We start from the raw sequence: 18,660 nt of genomic DNA, 5'->3' as shown, positions 1-18,660 counted from the left end.
CCACAGGTTAGCAGCAGTCTACAACGGGATCTTTTGGTTCTGACTGTATTTTGTGCCAGTCTCGGGGCTTGAACTCAGTGCCTAGATGCAGTCCCTCAGCTTTCTTGCTCAGAGCTGGTGCTCTACAGCTCCCGCTTCCCGCTTTTTTTTCTTTTGTCGGTCATGGGGCTTGAACTCTGGGCCTGGGCGCTGTCTCTCAGCTCTTCAGCTCAAAGCTAGTGCTCTACAGCGCGTCTTCGTTTTCTGGCGGTTCATCGGAGATAAGAGTCTCATGGGCTTTCGTGCCTGGGCTGGCTTTGAATCACAGTCCTCAGATCTCAGCCTCCTGAGTAGCTAGGATTACAGGCATGAACCCCTGGTGCCTGGCCCCACTTTCCAGCTTTCTGCCAGCTAACTGGAGATGTGTCAAACTTTCTGCTGCAGCTGGCTTTCAATCGCAATCCTGGATCTCAGCCTCCTGAGTGGCTGAGACTACAGGCGTGAGCCACTGGGGCCCAGCTTTTCTTCCCTCAAGAACTGAGAGTTGGGGCTGGGAAGGTGGCTCAGTGGTAGAGCGCTTGCCTCGCATGCATGAGGCCCGGGGTTCGATTCCTCAGCACCACATAAGCTGGAAGTGGCGCTGTGGCCGAAGTGGTAGAGCGCTGGCCTTGAGCTGAAGAGCTGAGAGGCAGCGCCCAGGCCGAGTTCAGGCCCATGACCGACTCAAAAAAAAAAAAAAAAATAGAATTGAGCTTTGAACTCCGGGCTGCACCCTTGCTAATAGGCAGGCCACACTAACTCTTGTTTCTTTTTTCAATTAAACTACTTTTTGTAGTCAAAGGTAGTCACCCCTACCTATTGAACCGGAAACAGGGAGTAGCTGTGGCGAGGCAGAAAACTACAGGAAGAGAGACCTTGGGGTTTTAGGGATTCTTTATTGCTGTGTTCACACAGAGCTCTGCGCAGCAGGGTGGGGGCTGGTGGCTGGCAGAGGGGGCCCCTCCGTCTCCTGGGCCGTGGGAAGGAGCTCAGCCCGGAGGAGGGGCACGGGATGGAGCGCTGGACGTCCCCTGGCCAGCTCCTCCAGGTGACGTGGCTGCCACTCACCGGCGAGCTGCGGACAGCTGGGCACGGGCATGGGCTCCTGTGCTGGACAGCGCGTGTCCAGCCGCCGTCTCTGAGCCGCGGGCCGTTCTAGGCAGGTCTCCACACCAGCTCCCCGGCGTCCCAGCGGGCAGTATCCCCATCAGCATGGGGACCACGCAGAGCCCCGCGGGCTCAGCGCCCCGGCTCGGGCCCCGGCCCCTCCCCACGGGCCCGGAGGCAGCGGGCCAGCCTGCGCATGGCCAGCCGCTGGGCTCTCAGGCGCTTTCGGAGCTTCTCGTTCTCCTTCAGCGTGAGGAAGAGTTTTTTTTTCAGGGTGTCTAAGTCCAAGAGGGCGTAGCTGTGGTCAGATGGCCACTTGGGGAGCGGCCTCCGTGCCGCAGGTCCGGCCGGCCGCCCCGGGGCCTCAGGGGCCTCGAGTCTGGGCAGCAAGACCTGAGGACAGAGGGCAGCGCGGTCAGCGCCGCCGCCTCCCTCTGCCCCGGGCCTGCGCTGGGGTGAACTCGCTCCACTCACAGCAAGATCCCGGCGGCCGGCCACGCCGCCCCGCGCGGACCCTGGCTCACCTGGTTCACGTCTCACCTGTTTCACGTGGCCTTCGGAGGTGGGGGGCAGGTGGAGCCCCCCCAGGGCGGCCTCCACACTCCTCCTGGGGCTGGCCTGCCCAGCCCCGGCCTCAGGGCGGACCTGGAACAGGAGCAGCGGCTGTCACATCCTGGGGACGCCCACCACTCTCCATCCAGAATAATCCCCGCGCAGGCAGCTCCTCCCAGGGCTGGCCGCAGCCTGGCAGCAGCAGGAGACCCAGGATGGAACCTTCGGGAACTAGCCAGGGCCCACTGGGGCTCGTGCCCCGAGCACTCACCTGGCCCTCAGAGCCGCCATCCCCGCGCTCGCGCTCGCCTGCAGCCGCGGCGCTGTCCCTCGCCAGCTGTAAGCCAGAGCAGAGCGGTCAGGAGGCCCAGGCCCGGCAGAACCACACAGGGCCGGCACCTGAGCCCACGGCGCGTCCCGCCGCTTGGCCACCTTCTGGCTCAAGAGGGCACACACCCCCCACGACTGGCACGGCCAGGCCGCCATGTCCAACGACCAGGACCTGCCCCAGCCCAAGCTGTGCCCTGCTGGACGCCAGCCCGTGTCCCACAGCCGTGTGCGCACGCGCAGCCAAACTCTGGAATCAGAGCCACGCGCTCCGGGATGCGTGGCTGCACGTGCTGCCCAGAAACTCGCGCCCCCGCCCGGCCGATGGCATCGACACCAGAGACCGGAGACGCTGCTTGCTCTGCTGCCTACTGGACAAAGAGACACGGTCCACCCCCAAATCCTGGCCATGCTGGCGGCTGAGCCAGCCACCGGCCTCCAAAAGCCAGAGGGAAGTGCCTGAGCCTCAATCCCCAAGCCGAGGCCAGGGATGGAGCGGCAGAGCCACGACTCCCTAAAACCCACTGGCCGCCCACTCCCACGCCCCCCCTTCCTGCCTCTCCCTCTCCTCCCACCCTACCCCCACCCCCCCTCCCCCGCTGCCTGAATCCCTCTGCTCCCCTTGCAGCTGCCCCAGCCTCTTTCCTCAGCCAGCCCTCTCTCCTCCCAACCCAGCGCAGGCCCAGCAGGGCTCCCAGCTGCTCCACCTCCAACAGCGAGTGCAGAGCCAAGCTCAGCTCAGTCACCAGTCAGAATGCTGTGTGTTCCCACCATGGCACTCTAACTCGGCCCAGCATGCTCTTGAGCTTTTTGACTCCAGGCTGGCACTCTACCAACTGAACCACAGCTCCACTTCTGGCTTTTTTTGCTGATTAACCAGAAATAAGAGTCTCACAGATTTTCCTGCCTGGGCTGGTTTCAAAGCAAGATCCTCAGATCTCAGCCTCCTGAGTAGCTAGGATTACAGGCATGAGCCACCAATGCCTGGCTTGCCTGGATTAAAGTAGCTTTAGATTACAACTGTATGTGTGCCAGTACTGAGGCTTAAACTCAGGACCTTAGTTTTTTCTCTCAAGTGCTATACTTCCACTTCTGGCTTTTCAGTGGTTAACTGGAGTCTGTGACATTCCTGTCCAGGCTGGCTTTGAACCCAGATCCAAAGACCGCAGCCTCCTCAGTAGCTAGGTACGCTTAACACTTCCTGGAGGCCGCATAGCCTCTCCTTTTGCTCCCCATGCAAATGCCTCTCCCCCCCCCAGGTCTGAGCTTGGAGGCGCGGCCACGCCCTACCTGAACCCGGTCCCGCGAGGCAAACACGGTGGGCACAGCATTGTGCTTGAGGTTCTTGCGGTTGCCGAAGGCGCTGAAGCACTCGGGTCTGAAGTGCTCCGAGCAGATGACCGTGTGCTGCTTGGGCTTGAAGTCGGCCCGGCCCAGGTTCAGCACCCACTCCTTCAGCAGCTCCGGCCGGCTGAACGGGAACCTGCGAGCCAAGCGTGCCAAGGGACGGCTTTAGAAGCAGTACCCCCACCTGACTGAATGGCTTTCAGTTTCTAGAAGCCTCTAATAAAGCTGCTGATGAAGAGCACCTAAGAGCCCAAGCACAGGACGCTGAGCTGGAGATGGGGTGCCACCCAGGAGCCCACACTTGAGAGAGCAGGGACTGTGGGCACGCAGGAGGCCACGCGGGGCCGGCAGGGATGGCCCAGGTGACACTGCAGCCTTGAGAAGCGGCGGCAGGAGCGGGGTCATGGGGAAGGCAAGGCCCAGGGCCTCGGGCAGCTGGGGGTCCCTGGAGACCCTGGGCCCATGCCAGCTGTGACTGAGTCCACTCTGGCAGCCATGAGGGGCAGCAGCTGGCGTGGGGCAGCGTTAGGAGGAGGCAGGGCACGGAGGCTGCGTGCAGCTGTGTTCTGGAGGCCAGGCGCTGAGGCTGGTCAAGGACTATGAAAGGCGGATGCCTACCACGGAGGGTGGCAGGTGGGGAGCGGGATGGCCCGTAACCCACAAGGCCGGTGAGACAAGGGCTTGGAGGCAGCATGGGGGGACGGCACCGGGCACGGGCAAGGCCACAGCTGACCGCATGTCGCGTGTGGGACAGGGAGCCGGGAGGGGACAGCCGGGACAGAGGCAGAGCATCAGACAGTTCTGGATTAAGATGAGCTCAGGGCTTGGGGGAGGGCCCAGTGCGTCTGACCAATGGTGTGCAAGGCCCTGGTGCACTCCCCACCACTGAAAAAAACAAAAGCAAAGGTTTACCCAAAGCAGGGAAAAGGAGCAGTTGCATGGCAGTGGAAGGAGGCACTGGGCTCCATCTCCAGTGACACAAGCAAAGGAAGATCAGGAAGAGGGCCAGGACGAAGGGAGAGGGGTTTTGCTCTTGGCAGTACCAGGGTTTGAACTCCCTGCTTGTTAGGCGAATGCCTCCTTTTCGATGCTTATTTTGGAGACAGAATCTAGTGAACTTCTCTGCCCAAGTTAGCCTCCAGATATTAGCCTCCTGAGTCCCTAGGTGACTTACTAGCTCCCAGCATAGGAATGACTGGTGCAAACAGCAAGAGTGGAGTCAAAAAAAGGAGAGCAGTTCTGAAACACTGGAGGAGCCATGCGCCCGATTCACACCTGCAATCCTAGTTAGGAGGCTGAGATCTGCGGATCATAGTCATACCCGGCAGGAAAGTCCGTGAAACTTTTATTTCCAATAAACTACTCAGAAAAAAAAAAAAAAAAAAAGTGGTGTTGTGGCTCAAGTGACAGAGCGCTAGCCTTGAGCACAAAGAAGCTCAGGAACAGCAGCTAGGCCCAGCTCAAGCTCCAAGACCAGCATAAAAATAAACACTGGAAGCCGGTGGGCACCAGTGGCCCTGTCAGGAGGCTGAGACAAGAGGATCACGGTTCAAAGCCAGCCTGGGCAGGAAAGTCCATGAGACTCCAATAAACCACCAGAAAACCAGAAGCGGCACTGTGGCTCAAGCGGTAGAGCGCTCGCCTTGAGCTGAAGAGCGCAGGGACAGCGCCCAGGCCCAGAGTTCAAGCGCCACAACTGACCAAAAATAAAATAAAATAAACACTGGATGGAAGTATAAGGACATGTGCACAGTCAGGTCCTTGTAAACTGTTGTTGTGGCCAGAAAAAAATAGAGCCAACAAGATGTCCTTCAATTGCAGAATAGGTAAGTTCTGGTATGTGAATTTGTGGAATACTATGCAGCAAGGAAAACAACGAACTCAAGCTGCTGTAAACAGAAAGTACAACACACAAGCACACCAGTGGGTCAATGGCGGCTCCTCGGAAGGCTGAGATCTGGGGATGGTAGTTTGCAGCCAGCCCGGGCAGCAAAGTCCAGAAGACTTTATAAACTCCCACGAATCACAAAAAAGCCAGAAGAGTGGTAGGTGAGCAGGCCGTGCGCAGAGCCGAGGGACGGGCCTGGCCGCGTCCGGCGCGCTGCGGGACATCACCGAGGACTCCAGGCCTGGGACCGAGGGCGCGGACGCGGGCGGCCCGCTGGCGTGGATGGACGCGTTCTCAGCAGCGCGGCGGGCGGGGAGGCCGCGGGCCGGGCGAAGGCCGCTCCCCCCCATTCCCCGCCGCTCCCCGCCGCGGGCCCCGCCGGAGCGGCTCCACGGCCGGCGCCCCGCCTCCCCCCTCCCCGCCGCCGCCTAGGTCCCAGCGCCCGGCGGAGGCAACGCGGGCACCACCCCGCCCGCCCGCGCGCACCGCGCACCGCGCGCCGCGCCCCTGCGACGTCCGGGCACAGAGCCGCGCGCGCAGGCGGGCCGAGCCCCCGCGCCGGGCCGGCCCCGTCCCGCCGCTCCGCCGCTCCTCACCGGTGGAAGGTGAGCTGCTTCCTGCGGTTGCTGTAGCGGTTGCAGCACTGCCGGGCCGCGCACGACTTCGGCATCTCGGAGCCGGGCCCGCTGCCCCTAACAAAGATGGCGGCGGTGGGGCCTGGGGGCGCGGGGCGGGGCCTGGGGGCGCGGGGCGGGGCCTGGGGGCACGGGGCGGGGCGGGGCCCGGCGCAGGGGCGGGGCCCACGGGCTTCCCGGGCGGGAGGCGGGCCGCGGGCCGGCTCCACTTCCGACCCGCTCCGCCGACCCCGCGTCGCTACGGGCCCCGCATAGGGTCCCCACTCAGGGCCCAGTCCCTGGCCCCAGCCCGGGGTGCGTTTGCCAAGCCCCCCACCCCCAGGCAGCCTGGTTCCCCGAGGTCCCCGGGGGGGGGGGGAGTGGAGAGCCCTGGCACCGGGGCCCAGGGTTAAGAGCGCCAGGCCGCGGGGGCCAGGGCAGGTGGGGGGCCGCGGGGTCAGGGGGGCGCGCGCAGCGCACGCGCACGCGCACACACACACACACACCTGCGGCCGCGCAGGCTCACACACCTGCGGCCGCGCGCGCGCACACACACACCTGCGGCCGCGTGCGCACGCACATACACACCTGCGGCCGCGCAGGCTCACACACACCTACGGCCGCGCGCGCACACACACACACACCTGCGGCCGCGTGCGCACGCACACACACACCTGCGGCCGCGCAGGCTCACACACACACACACCTGCGGCCGCGCAGGCTCACACACACCTACGGCCGCGCGCGCACACACACACGCACACCTGCGGCCGCGTGCGCACACACACACACACCTGCGGCCACGCAGGCTCACACACACACACACACCTGCGGCCACGCAGGCTCACACACACACACACCTGCGGCCGCGCAGGCTCACACACACACACACACCTGCGGCCACGCAGGCTCACACACACACACCTGCGGCCGCGCAGGCTCTCACACACACACCTGCGGCCGCGCAGGCTCACACACCTACGGCCGCGTGCACACACACACACACACACACCTGCGGCCGCGCAGGCTCACACACACACCTACGGCCGCGCAGGCTCACTCACACACACCTGGCGGCCGCGCATGCTCACTGACACACACACACCTGGCGGCCGCGCGCGCACACTCACACCTGCGGCCGCGCGCGCGCGCGCACACACACACACACACCTGCGGCCGGACACTGGAGCAAAGTAGTAATATCTTTATTTACAAAATATACAGTTTCACAGAAACAGCTTGCTTTATACACATAAACTTTAATTACACAGAACCATGTAAACGATGGTCAGTGACTGGCCTGGTCAGAGCCCGTGGGAGAGGCCTACTGTGGGGGTCCTTTCCCTCTCCCCGCTTCACTCACCACCCACCAGGAGCCCTAGATGGGTCATGCCTACTTTATGCATAAAGAAGCTGATGACAGCTGCCCAGCTCAGTCTACCCCCAAGCCCAGGTGTCTGCCAGACATGCCCACAGGGGTAGACCTGTTAAACCAAAAAAAGCAAAAGCAAGGAACAGAAGTGGAGAGGAGATTCGCAGGACGCGCGTGGCGTCCAACTGCCAGCCGCCGAGCACCAGCGCTGGCCGCTCTGCTCTAAACCCCGTGGATTCGTAAATGCACTTTTAAAACCCCACAGAGCTATTAAAAAAGAAAAGAAACACTTTGGAACTTTGGTTATTCTCATGGTGAAGACACTGGACAGGCATTGTCACGGGGCAGGGCTTTGGCAAATTCTTCCCCCAGCTTGTCCTGGGTGACTGTGCCCAGTCACCGACAACAGCTTGGGCCCCACATTGTTTCTAAAACAGCTATTTTTCTCTACAGAATTCTCCCTTGGGATCTTCACAACAAACTCGAGCTTCGGAAACTATTTCTACTTTAATAAGCAACGAGAGTTTTGAAAGCTAAGACAGCTAGCTGACTGGACAAGCGAGAGAGAAATTAGGACAAAACATGGCTGCCCTTAGCCAGATCAGCGCCCTGGTGTTTGGGTGCGAGCCCGGAGGTGGGCTGGTGGCCTGCTAAGGTCCCAGCAGGGACACCTGGGCCCATCCTACGGCAAATAAGTTAGAGCAAATAAATATGACCAGCGTGGGCATTCTTCCCTTTCCATGCCTGACAAGAAACAAGGCTTAGAACACACCCACCCTTCTCTTACAAACAGTTGAGAACAAGTACTTGAACTGAAGAGCAATGACAACGTCTAGCGCAGAGCCCTCCTCAAGCCCCAAAAGCACCAGTGTACTGAGGGCAGAGTTCCGGGGGGCGGGAAGGGGGCAGATGTCAGGTGCAAACTCCTTAGTTTCTCCAGACCTACACCTCAAAGGGGCGGGGGGGGGGATTCCAGGCCAGGACCCCAGTGCAGACCTGTGCATGGTTCAACACGTTCCTGAGGCCAGTGTTGGCATTACTACCTACTCACGAATTCAAACCAGAAGGGGGATGAAGTCCCAACCTTGCCCCGTGGAGTCGCAGGCCAGCCTGCAGCCAGGACTCATCTTGCAATCAACACAGTAATGACCACCGCAGCTCCTCGCAGTGGTTCTCACCCATTACTTTACTATAGGAACAGCACTCATGTCTAGTCTGTGGGTCACGGCTGCAACAGAGAACAAGGGGGTACTGGAGAACAGCTTGTCCTTCCAGGACCCCCCAGGCCTGTCCACCACCACGAGAGAAGAGGACCCACGGAGAGAGATACGGCCAATACTTCGGCTGCATCGTGCAAAACAACAGGTTTTTTAACATCGTGCAAAACAGGAGTCAAACACAGGCCTCCTCAACCCCCTTTCCAGAGGTGGCCACAAACTGTCCCTTTAAACAACGGGAAGCCAAAGAATCACCGAGCAACCCAGCACCCTGGGGCTTCCCCGGCCACAGGAGCAGCCAGGTAGGGGAGGGAGTGGGGACTGGGAAGGAAGGGGCAACTTGGACACTAATGGTAAACGGACACTGGAGAAGAAACACATATGGCTGTTCATTGTCAGGGAGGGAAAGTGACCATCTCTCCCCACCAGACAGAGGCAGGATAACCAGTCACCACTCACAGGTCCCACAGGGCGGCAAGTTAACACCAGCTACAGCTAAACTCGGAGAGGTCCACGCGCCCTCACTCTCAGGCAAGTGAAACCAAACCTCCACTGCCACGCACACAACTCTGGCAGCAGCTTGGCCAGCTAAGGTTCTGTTCGGGCGATGGCTAAGTTGTTTCTACCTCCAGACAGCCTGTCCTTTTGCTTAGGCACCTGAATGGCAGGATCTGTCTGCACCAGAGCTGGGAGTTCTGTAATCAACCAAGAAGGGCCACAGAGCCCATCTCTTCCAGTCCCTCTCCTGGAACCTCCTCACCAGCCCACAGTCAATCCAGAAACAGCTTCCGGGAGCCCATTCGGGAACGGTTGGATCGGCGGATGTCGAACTTGGAGTCCCGGCACTTTTGGCAGACAAACACCTCTGGAACGTTGGACTTGCGGATTTTCGCGCAGGACAGGTGAATCCAGGTGTGGCACTCATTACACTCTATCATGGGGCGGCCCGCAAACGGCTTCATGCAAAAGCAGGTCACCAGATCCCAGGAATCATCATCTGGAGGGTGAAACAAACTCATAGTACGGAGGGGGGAAGACTTTTGAGGGGCCCACTCCCCCCAGAGTTTTACATCCAGACAGGGCAGCCAAGTGTGACTGGAATCCATTCCCCAACTTCTACACACGCTCACACCTCTCACAACACGCAGCCAGTGCATTGCAAGGCAGCGATGTGGGGGACAGGTGTTTCCCGCAAGACATGCACTCATGAACAACACCTCTGTAGGTGCTGATGTCGGTGGAGGCACCGGGCTGCTGCCTCCTGGTCTCCTCCCTGCACCCTGTCCCTGAGGACTGCAGTCACCCTCCAAGAAAGCGCACAGGTAGTCCCGTCCCCCGAGGGACACTCACCTGAATCCACCATGATGTCCTCGTCATTGCCAGTGCTGTCCTCGTCGCGGAATACCACTTGCTTTCCCTGCCGGACAATAGTCCGCTTGCCTTCAGTTTTTATTTCTTTGGCCTGATCGGGTGACACCGTGGCACAAGAGCCACTGGAGGGGGTGTCAGAGTCCCAACCCGAGCAGGGGTCACCGGGGGCCTGAGGAATCTCCTGCAGGGCGGGGCTTGTAGGGGCTTCCACATAGGGATCGGCAGCTTCCAGCTTCAGCAAGCCCCCCCTGTACCCCTCCTTTGCAGGCACTTCACTATCCCTTCGCTTCCTCCTCTTCTTCTTCTTCAGCTTGTCCGTTTTCTTTCTGTCCAGCAGGAAGTTGCTTGGCTTGGCTCTCTGCAGGAGGGTGGGCTGCAGGTGGCCAAAGCAGTGGTCGGACACTGGCAAGGGCACTGAAGACGCAATGTCGGAGAAGCCGGCGTCCCAACCGTCGCTGTCCACGGTGCCAGCAGTACTATTGGCGGGGCTGGGGCTGCTCCTCAGAGGGAGCTCCTGCGAGGAGAGACCCTGTCACTCCCCGCACTGGGTGTCCAGGACCGCCCACCCCCACCAAGCCTCATCTCAACATCATCTGGAGAAGCAGCCTTACTAGCAGTTCCATGTGGGACAGAAGGGCCCTCAGCCTCTACCCCAGACTCAGGAGGCAAGCGGAGGTAGGCAGGGCTCAGTGGGAAGCGCCTGCCTAGAATCAGGAGGCCCTGGGTTTCCTCCCAAACAGGAGCATGTAGATCTGAAAATCCTCCATTTCTTTTGTTTTTCAGATTATACACTTTCTCCGTCTACTTGTCCTCCAAAGAGATGTTTCTGTGGCCATTACTGGGGGTTTGAACTCACTGCCTTGCATAGCTCTACCACTTACGCCATACCTCAGCCCTGCTTTTTGCTAGTTATTTTAGAGATGCAGTCTAGGAAACATTTCTAACTGGGATGAACCCGAATTCTTCTTAAGTAGCCAGAATTACACATGTAAGCCACTGGCACCAGGCAAATTTTTTTTTTTTGGTCGGTTGTGGGGACTCTGGGCCTGGGCGCTGTTCCTGAGCTCTTCAGCTCAAGGCAAATGCTCTACCATTTGAGCCACAAGGCCACTTTAGGTTTTCTGATGATTAATTGGAGATAAGAGTCTCATGGACTACTTTCCTGCTTAAGCTAGCTTTCAACCTAAATCCTCAGATCTCAGCCTCCTAAGTAGCTAGGATCACAGGCACCGGAAGGCAAGATTTAAGTGATTAACTTAGTTTTGGGAACTCTAGTTTACTTTTTTCTTTTTTTGTTCAGTTGTGGAGCTTGAACTCTGGGCCTGGGCACTGTCCCTCAGCTCTTCAGCTCAAGGCAAGCGCTCTGCCACTTGAGCTACAGTCACTTCCGATTTTCTGGTGGTTTATTGGAGATAGGAGTCTCATGGTCTCTCCTGCCAAGGCTGGCGTTGAACCATGATCCTCAGATCTCAGCCTCCTGGATAGCTAGGATTACAGGCGTGAGCCACTGGTGCCCGGCGAGAACTCTTAGTTTTAAAAAAAAGTTACAGAGGCTGGGCACTGGTGGCTCAGGCCTGTGATCCTAGCTACCCAGGAGGCTGAGATCTGAGGGTTGAGATTTGAAGCCAACTGGAGCAGGAAGGTCCATGACTCTTATCTCTAATTAAACACCAGAAAACAAGAAATGCAGCTTTTGGCTCAAAGTGGTAGAAAACTAGCCTTGAGTAAAAGAGCTCAGGAACAGTGCCTAGGCCCCAATTTCAAGCGCCAAATCCATTTTTTAAAAAAATGGGGGTTGTGAAGGTGGCTCAGTGATAAGAGTGCTTGTCTCACATGCATGAGGCCCTGGGTTGGATTCCTCAGTACCACTAAGAAAAAAAAAGCCGAAGTGGCGCTGTGGCTCAGTGGTAGAGTGCTAGCCTTGAGCTGAAGAACTAAGGGACAGCCCCCAAGACCAACCAAAAAAAAAAAAGGTGGCTCGCGCCTATAATCCTAGCTACTGAAGAGGCTGAGATCTGAGGATCATGGTTCAAAGCCAGCCCGGGCAGAAAAGTCTGTGAGACTCTTCTCTCCAATAAACCACTAGAAAACCGGAAGTGGTGTTGTGGCTCAAGTAGTAGAGTGCTCACCTTGAGCTGAAGAGCGCAGAGATAGCGCACAAACTAAGAGTTCAAGCCCCATGACCAACAACAAAAAAAGATACAAAACCTGGAGACAGCCTAAATACAAAGTCAAAGTAGGCAATTACTATCCAAAGCAGCCAGCTAAGCTCTCTGCTCTTGTCACTCAAGTGCATTATTTGCCAATAGGGGCAACATTCTATGTGGTACAAAGCAGCTTACCTACCACCTAGCAAGTGAAGAACAAACCAGTGCCTCAATTCTGCCTCCTGAAATCACTAGATCCAGCTAGTGTAACATGAATGAAACCAGTGAAGTCTGAGCCCCACCACAGTTCTGGCCCAAAGGCCCACAGCTTTCTCATTAAGGCAAAGAAACCTCTATTCACGTAAGATTTGGGGCATAGGTACTGTAGGATCCCTAAAGACTTACACATGCGGTAGGCTACCCCAGCTCCCTCTCTACCTCTCACACGTGCTCATCTTCAAAATGGGGGTGAGAATTAGCACCTACCTATCCTCTAAAGCGCCCCTAACAGCAGCTGGCTACAGGATGCACTGGCCACTCTTTTTTTTTTTTTTTTTTTTTTGTCGGCCGTGGGGCTTGAACTCTGGGCCTGGGCGCTGTCCCTCAGCTCTTCAGCTCAAGGCCAGCGCTCTACCACTTCAGCTACAGCACCACTTCCGGTTTTCTGGTGGTTTATTGGAGATAGGAGTCTCACGGTCTCTCCTGCCCGGGCTGGTTTTGAACCGCGATCCTCAGATCTCAGCCTCCTGAGTAGCTAGGATTACAGGCGTGAGCCACCAGCGCCCGGTGCACTGGCCACTCTTAAAGGGCAAGCAGTAACAAACATTCTCCACTAATTTTGAATTTGGTCATTAGTAGACAAGCCTGCACGGTCTGTTTTTATTTTTCTTTTTTTTTTTTTTGGGTCCGGTCGTGGGGCCTGAACTCTGGGCCTGGGCGCTGTCCCTCAGCTCTTCAGCTCAAGGCTAGCGCTCTACCACTCGAGCCACAGCGCCACTTCCGGCTTTTTTTCATTTTGCTTATGTGGTGCTGAGGAATCGAACCCAGGGCCTCAGGCATGCAAGGCAAGCGCTCTACCACTGAGCCACCTTCCCAGCCCGTTTTTATTTTTCTTAAAGAGATTTTTGTTGTTTTGTTTTTGGCGTTTAGGGAGGACCATGGGGTAGGGGGGAAATTCAGGGCCTTCCACTTGCTAGACAGGTACTGCATCACTTGAGCTATGCCTCCAGACCAAGCCTGCACGGTCTATCAAAGCTTTAAGAACCACTCCCCACTCTGAGCTAAGTTCACAAGAAACTGACTCTAGCCAGACTACTGCCTGAGGTCATAGCCAGTAAACAAACCCTCCCAGACCCTACTGGTCCCAGGGAGGGCACTTAATCAAGAGACTCGGGTCTCACACCCGCACGGTACCTCCTTCGGATATGGGATATAGCCAGCATAAGCCAAGACGAAGGTGCAGAATTTGTTGAAATCCTCCACAGTCCTCCGCCTCTTGTAACCGGGAGAGTACTCCTGTTAAAGGGGAGACAAGGGATTGGGGTGAAGGAGAGGTTCCAAAGTGAAATCCCACAAACAAGGAAGCAAGCTGAAACTCCTACTGATCACCCAGAATGCTGCTGGACTTACAGTCTAGAAAACAAGATAAGCAAAGTTCAGGTCAAGAAAAAACTCTTCAGAAGGGTAAACGAGGAGTATTCAGATTGTTGTGCCAAGAACACTGGAAACCAGCTAGAAGATAAAAACCTGTACAGAAAGTCCAGCTCCAGGTGCCCAAACAGCATTTTTTTACCCTATCTATTGGTCCCTGCAGGCCTATCGGGAGTTCTATTAACCACGTTATTGTTACAGATTTTCCATTTTGAAAAGAAACTCCCGCTGCAGCTGTACTGAAAGCGCAAGAAGTGATTCCAAACCCGGAATCGCTTATCCTCCGGCCTCCTCGACCACCACGCAGCCAGGGCGGGGGAGGGCGCGGCCCCACTGCCCAGGGGACACTCCCCCCCCCCCCCGCAGGGTCCGGTGGGGATGCGGGGCAAGCCGGCTTCCGGCCTCTCGGGAGGCGGCGGGGAACGTTCCCGCTGTTTGGGCGCACACTTAGGGTTCTGCTCCCGAGTTCCAACGCCATCGGACGCGGGAGCACCCACCCCGATTTTGTCCCGAGGGCGAGACTGTGCGGCCCTCGACCCGGGTGCTCGGTCCGCCCCACCCCCGCTGCCCTCCGGGCCTCCCCGGGCGTTTGGGCCGAGCCCCAGGCTGCGGGCCAGGCCCAGGAGCTCCCCAGGCCCCTCCCGTGGCGGGGCGGGGAAGAGCCCGCAACACGCCCCGCAAAGCTGCACTTCGGAAATGCTCGCCGCGCGCCCGGCACCGCGCTCGCCCCCGCCCCGCGCTCCCGCCGCCCCAAACTCGGGGACAACTTTAACTTGGCGGGGCCCGAGGACGAGGGGCGGAGGCCCCGCACCCGCGGCGAGGCGGCGCGGGCGGAGACGGGCGGGCCAGGAACCCGCCCTCCCTCGGGGAGGCGGAGGGCGCGCGGCGCCCCACGCCAGGCCCGGAAGGTGCGGGGCCCCGCCGCGGGGTGCGGGCGCGGGACGCCGGCGAGGTTCAGGCACCGCGACGCCGGGGAGACCCGGCGAACCGCAGCGAGCCGCGGCGAGGGCGGCGGGCGCCGCGCCCCATCTGCCCCCGTCCTCCCGCGCACCCGCCCGCGTCGCCGGCCCGCACCCGGAGCCCCGCCAATGAGGGGGCCGCGCGGGGGGCGGCGCGGAGGACCGAGGCCCGGTCCCCGGAAGGAGGGAGCGAGGGCGGAGCCAGGCGGGGGCGGGCAAGCTCGCGGGGGTGGGGACCCCGAAACCGCGGACCCCCACACCGGCGGGGCGGGGGCGGCGGCCGCGCGCGGCGCCAGGGGGCGGGGCGCGGCCCGGGGGATGGGGCGGCGGGGCCGCGCGGCGCCGAGCCGTTCTGAGGGGCCCGCGGCGGCCCGGGGGAGGGGGGGGAGGGCGAGACGGGGCAGGAAAGGGGGACGGGGTCCTCCAAGAGGAGCGGCGCCGGGCCGCATCCCGGGGCTCGGGGAGGCGAAGGCCGGCGTGAGGGGCGGGGGGCGCCGCCGGCCCCGGGGCTACGCGAAGCCGGGGAGCGGCGTCCCCGGGGCGAGGGGTGGGCGCGGGGCCCGCGGGCCCGGCACGGGGGGCCGCCGGCGCCCGGGCGCGGAGGGAAGGCGGGGGGGGGAGGGGAGGGCGGGCCGGGCGGCCTCCCGGGGTCGGGCTCCCCGCGACCCCGCTCCGGGGGGCGGAGGGCCGGCCAGCGGCGGCCGGGGCAGGGCGATCGGGCGCAGCTCGCACTCACCTCAGGGTGGAAGGCGGCGGCGCAGGAGTCGGAGTCCATGTTCCGGGCGGGGGGCGGCGGCTGCGGGAGTGCAGGAGCCGGGCTGAGGGCGCAGAGGCGCCGGGCGCTCGGGAACGGGGGCTCCGGCGGCCGCGACGGCGAGGGTGGACCCGGGAAGGGTCGCCCCGGCTGGAGGTGACCAGAGGCTCGGCGTGTCGCGTCCCAGGCTCGGTGCTCCGGGACTGGCGGCTTCACAGCGAGCAGAGTGGGCGATGCAGCTCCCGCGGCGGAGAGGCGGGAGAGGCGCTGCGGGGGGCGGCGGCGGCGGCGAGCGGGAACCCGACCGGCTCCCCGACCTGACGCCCAGTTCGGCTCGTGTCTCGGGAGGGAGGGCGGGAGCGCCGTGAGGCCTGTCGGGAAATGTAGTTCTGGCTCCGCCAGAGGGGGCGGGGCGCGCGCGGCGCCGCGCATTGTGGGAGTTGCAGTTCTTGGCGCGCTGCCATGGCGTGTGCGGAGGGCGTCTCCGAACTCCAAGTCCCATGGGGCTCCGCGGCGAGCGCCGGCTGCGGGGGCGGTACCTCAGGACTGGCGGCCCCGAGCAGGGGAAGTGCGGGGGCTCGCGCCGCTCGGCCGGTGGGGGAGGGGCGGCACGAGCGGCTGCGCCTCGGCCTCCGCGCAGGCTGGGCGGGGGCGGGGGTGACCGTGCGGGGTGGGGGCAGCTTCCCGGGCCTGCGGGGGGCGGGGCCGCCCCGCCTCCTCCGGTGGGGATGGAGGGTCGCCCTTTGTGGGGGCCGGGGGGCGGGAGCGGTGGGTGTCCCCGCAGCCCTGGCGGGAATGGGGCCGGGCGCTGACGTCCCGGAGGGCGGAGCGCGCTTGTTTTCCCGGTGGCGGGGTCCGCCCGCCCCCCCCCCCCCCCCCCCCGCTTCCCTCCCCGCCGGAGTCGCGGAGCCGCTGGGCCGGGCGGGCGGACGCGGCGCCCGGTGCTGTCGAGCCTTTGCGGTCGTTTGAAGGGGGCCACGCCGAGCGCGGAGCGGCGCCTGGGCAGCGGTTGGCGGCTTCGGAGGCCGGCGGTTTGGCGGCAGGGGGCGGGGCGGAAGTGGGCCATGGGCGTCCGGAGGCCCGGCGCGGCCGGGACGGCGCCGGCGGCCCGCGCGCTGCCCCGGGCACCTGGGCTGTGCCCTGCGGGGAGCCTGGCTCAGCGCCGCGGCGCCCCGCGCCCTCAAACCCAGAGCACGAGGCCCGGCCCGCACACCGGCGTTTGCCGTGGCTCTGCCGTGATTTGTGCCCCGCGGAAGCCCGACGGACCCTCCGGAGGCGACACACCGAGGTGCTTTACCAGATCATTCACCGGTCACAGGCGATAAAGCGGGGGTCGCCCGTGGGACTTCATTACCAGCTGCTTCCAGGATTGTTTTGGAGCCTCAGATTGGGAATGGTATCTGACTGCTGTGGCCCGAGCGAAAAGTCCCCGAGTTAGCCAGTGTTAGCCCAGCAGCCACTCTCCTGAATACAAAAGGGCTTCACCGGGGCGTGGTGACCCTAGGAGGGCAAGAGGAGGGGCCGACCCCGGCCCTGGCCTCGGCCTGGCGGCCAGCCGGGGATGCAAAGGTGGAGCCTGTCTCTAAAACCCAAAAACAATAGGGAAGAACGTAGGCGTAGAGGATCCTTTTGACCGTTTAAGGGTACAAACCGAAACTCTCCTAACTTTACACAGATGGGATTTTTTTTAAACACTTGGTCTTCCCTAAGGTAACTCGTTCGCTTAGCAAACTTTAACTCTTTCTCACACGTTCAGATCGAGCCTGAGGGTGTAAAGCAGTGGTAGTGCAGAATTAGAATTCAGGAGGCCCTAGGTTTGGTCCCCAGATGTACAAATCAGATGCCAGTAGCACGAGCCTGTAATCCTGAGGCTGAGACCTGGCAGATCAGGGCTCCTCGCCAACACACAAAAAAGTCAGTGACTCAGTCTGCAATTAACCAACCAAATGCCTGACTGAAGATGTGATCAAGCAGTAGGGTGCCAACCATGGTCAGGCCAGCCAGGCCCTGAGTTCAAGCCCCAGTGCCAGCAAAAATAAAACTCAGAGTTAAAGCACTTGCTGAGAGTAATTTCTCTTGTTGGCAAAACAGTATAGAGACTTCAGGGGCCAATATAGAACCACTCATCTCTGTAAAGGACAATCGCAGACCTAAGTGTTCATTCCTTCAGATATTCAATATTTCATGTATATCAGTGAACAATTCATAATACACACACACACACACGTCCCACTGGTATTGTGTTGGTTGCTGTGTCTCACCCAGGAGCTCCATTGGTGGAAAGGGAGCTTTTCATTTTCTTTCTTCCTTTTGCCTCTCAATCTCTCTTAGAAATTTAGTCCTTCAGGCTGGAGCCGTCAGTCAGATGGCAGAGCACCCGCCTAGCAAACACAGTACCAACCCTACCAGAAAAAAAAAAGAAATTTAGCCCTTTGGGATAATTTTGAATATTAATTGTCTATTACCTATCTCCAGCAAAAGAGGACCATAACACTATAACTGACCCAAACTCAGTAATGACTGACCAGGCACAGCTGATTTTCTTTGAGTGACAGAGAAGTTGTAAATAAATTTATTGCCAAGGTGGGCTTAAGGATAGGGCAAATGTAGAATCCCTTGAGTGGTTTAAAAGCATTACCATCAACCACTATACCTAGGTCCTTGGAGTCTATGATTCTTTTTTTTTTTTTTTTTTTGGGGGGGGGTGTCTGGTCATGGGGCCTGAACTCTGGGCCTCGGCGCTGTCCCTCAGCTCTTCAGCTCAAGGCTAGCGCTCTACCATTTGAGCCACAGCGCCACTTCCAGCTTTTTTCTTTTTGCTTATGTGGTGCTGAGAAATCGAACCCAGAGCCTCAAGCATGCAAGGCAAGCGCTCAGCCACTGAGCCACCTTCCCAGCCCCTCTATGATTCTTTTCTGCTTTTAAAAAAAAAAATAAATTATACCTGCTGCTTGAGTGCAAATTCTCAGATGATTGTAATTGCTTAGGAAAGGCGGGTTAGAAGCCAGCATGAGCACAGGTTGTGACAAGTTAAAAATACTCAGAATACCATGGTTTCCTAGTAAGTAACTTGAGAATGTAGTTATTTTAACTGAGTTACCAAATATAGCTTCACTTTCCTATACTAACTCCACCACCTTCACTTGGGGGAATGCTCAAGAAGGAAGCTTTCTGCTTCCCTATTAAAGCTGGCTCTTGAATATGAATTTTACAAAAGGTTTATTTTTCCCAGAATAACTTTCTGATCTTTCATCTTCTTACTAGCTAAAATTGATGTATTCTTGTGAATTACTTCTGCTCTCCTCTATCCCGTTTGTAGATGGGGAGGAGGAGGGCA

General features: G+C 59.6%; 2 protein-coding genes across 3 annotated transcripts; both read right to left on the bottom strand.

Moving 5' to 3' along the window:
• Positions 1–907: 907 nt before the first annotated feature.
• On the bottom strand, positions 908–5,952 carry Thap3 (THAP domain containing 3). Of its 2 annotated transcripts, none has more exons than XM_042695697.1 (5): positions 5,836–5,952; positions 3,295–3,487; positions 1,949–2,014; positions 1,666–1,770; positions 908–1,518 (listed from the first exon to the last, which is right to left on the bottom strand). In XM_042695697.1, the coding sequence occupies exons 1-5, from the start codon at positions 5,907–5,909 to the stop codon at positions 1,258–1,260; spliced, it is 699 nt and encodes a 232-aa protein (XP_042551631.1). In that variant the 5' UTR covers positions 5,910–5,952; the 3' UTR covers positions 908–1,257. The 2 variants fall into 2 exon arrangements, with proteins under 2 accessions (XP_042551631.1, XP_042551632.1); XM_042695698.1 differs by having other exon boundaries at positions 1,401–1,518; positions 1,650–1,770.
• A 1,090-nt stretch (positions 5,953–7,042) lies between these two features.
• Positions 7,043–15,601, bottom strand: Phf13 (PHD finger protein 13). The gene is made up of 4 exons (XM_042695774.1): positions 15,306–15,601; positions 13,374–13,475; positions 9,793–10,327; positions 7,043–9,439 (listed from the first exon to the last, which is right to left on the bottom strand). Exons 1-4 carry the CDS (start codon positions 15,342–15,344, stop codon positions 9,213–9,215), a joined length of 903 nt encoding a protein of 300 aa, XP_042551708.1. The 5' UTR covers positions 15,345–15,601; the 3' UTR covers positions 7,043–9,212.
• Between the last annotated feature and the right edge of the window lie 3,059 nt (positions 15,602–18,660).

This window comes from Dipodomys spectabilis, unplaced genomic scaffold (assembly GCF_019054845.1).
Source record: "Dipodomys spectabilis isolate Male_0828 unplaced genomic scaffold, ASM1905484v1 ptg000188l, whole genome shotgun sequence".
Classification (NCBI taxonomy): Eukaryota; Metazoa; Chordata; class Mammalia; order Rodentia; family Heteromyidae; genus Dipodomys; species Dipodomys spectabilis.
This window is presented reverse-complemented; position numbering and strand designations above follow the sequence as displayed.

Bases quoted from the DNA above. Each gene is read 5' to 3' on its own strand.
- Thap3 (XM_042695697.1), bottom strand. From the start codon at position 5,909: ATGCCGAAGTCGTGCGCGGCCCGGCAGTGCTGCAACCGCTACAGCAAC. The intron at 2,015-3,294 runs GTAGGGCGTGGC...TCTGGCTTACAG, and splicing joins CCTCGCGGGACCGGGTTCAG to CTGGCGAGGGACAGCGCCGC. The intron at 1,771-1,948 runs GTGAGTGCTCGG...CTCCTGTTCCAG, and splicing joins ATGGCGGCTCTGAGGGCCAG to GTCCGCCCTGAGGCCGGGGC.
- Phf13 (XM_042695774.1), bottom strand. From the start codon at position 15,344: ATGGACTCCGACTCCTGCGCCGCCGCCTTCCACCCTGAG. The intron at 10,328-13,373 runs GTACCGTGCGGG...CTCTCCTCGCAG, and splicing joins ATATCCCATATCCGAAGGAG to GAGCTCCCTCTGAGGAGCAG. The intron at 9,440-9,792 runs GTGAGTGTCCCT...TTCACCCTCCAG, and splicing joins GGACATCATGGTGGATTCAG to ATGATGATTCCTGGGATCTG.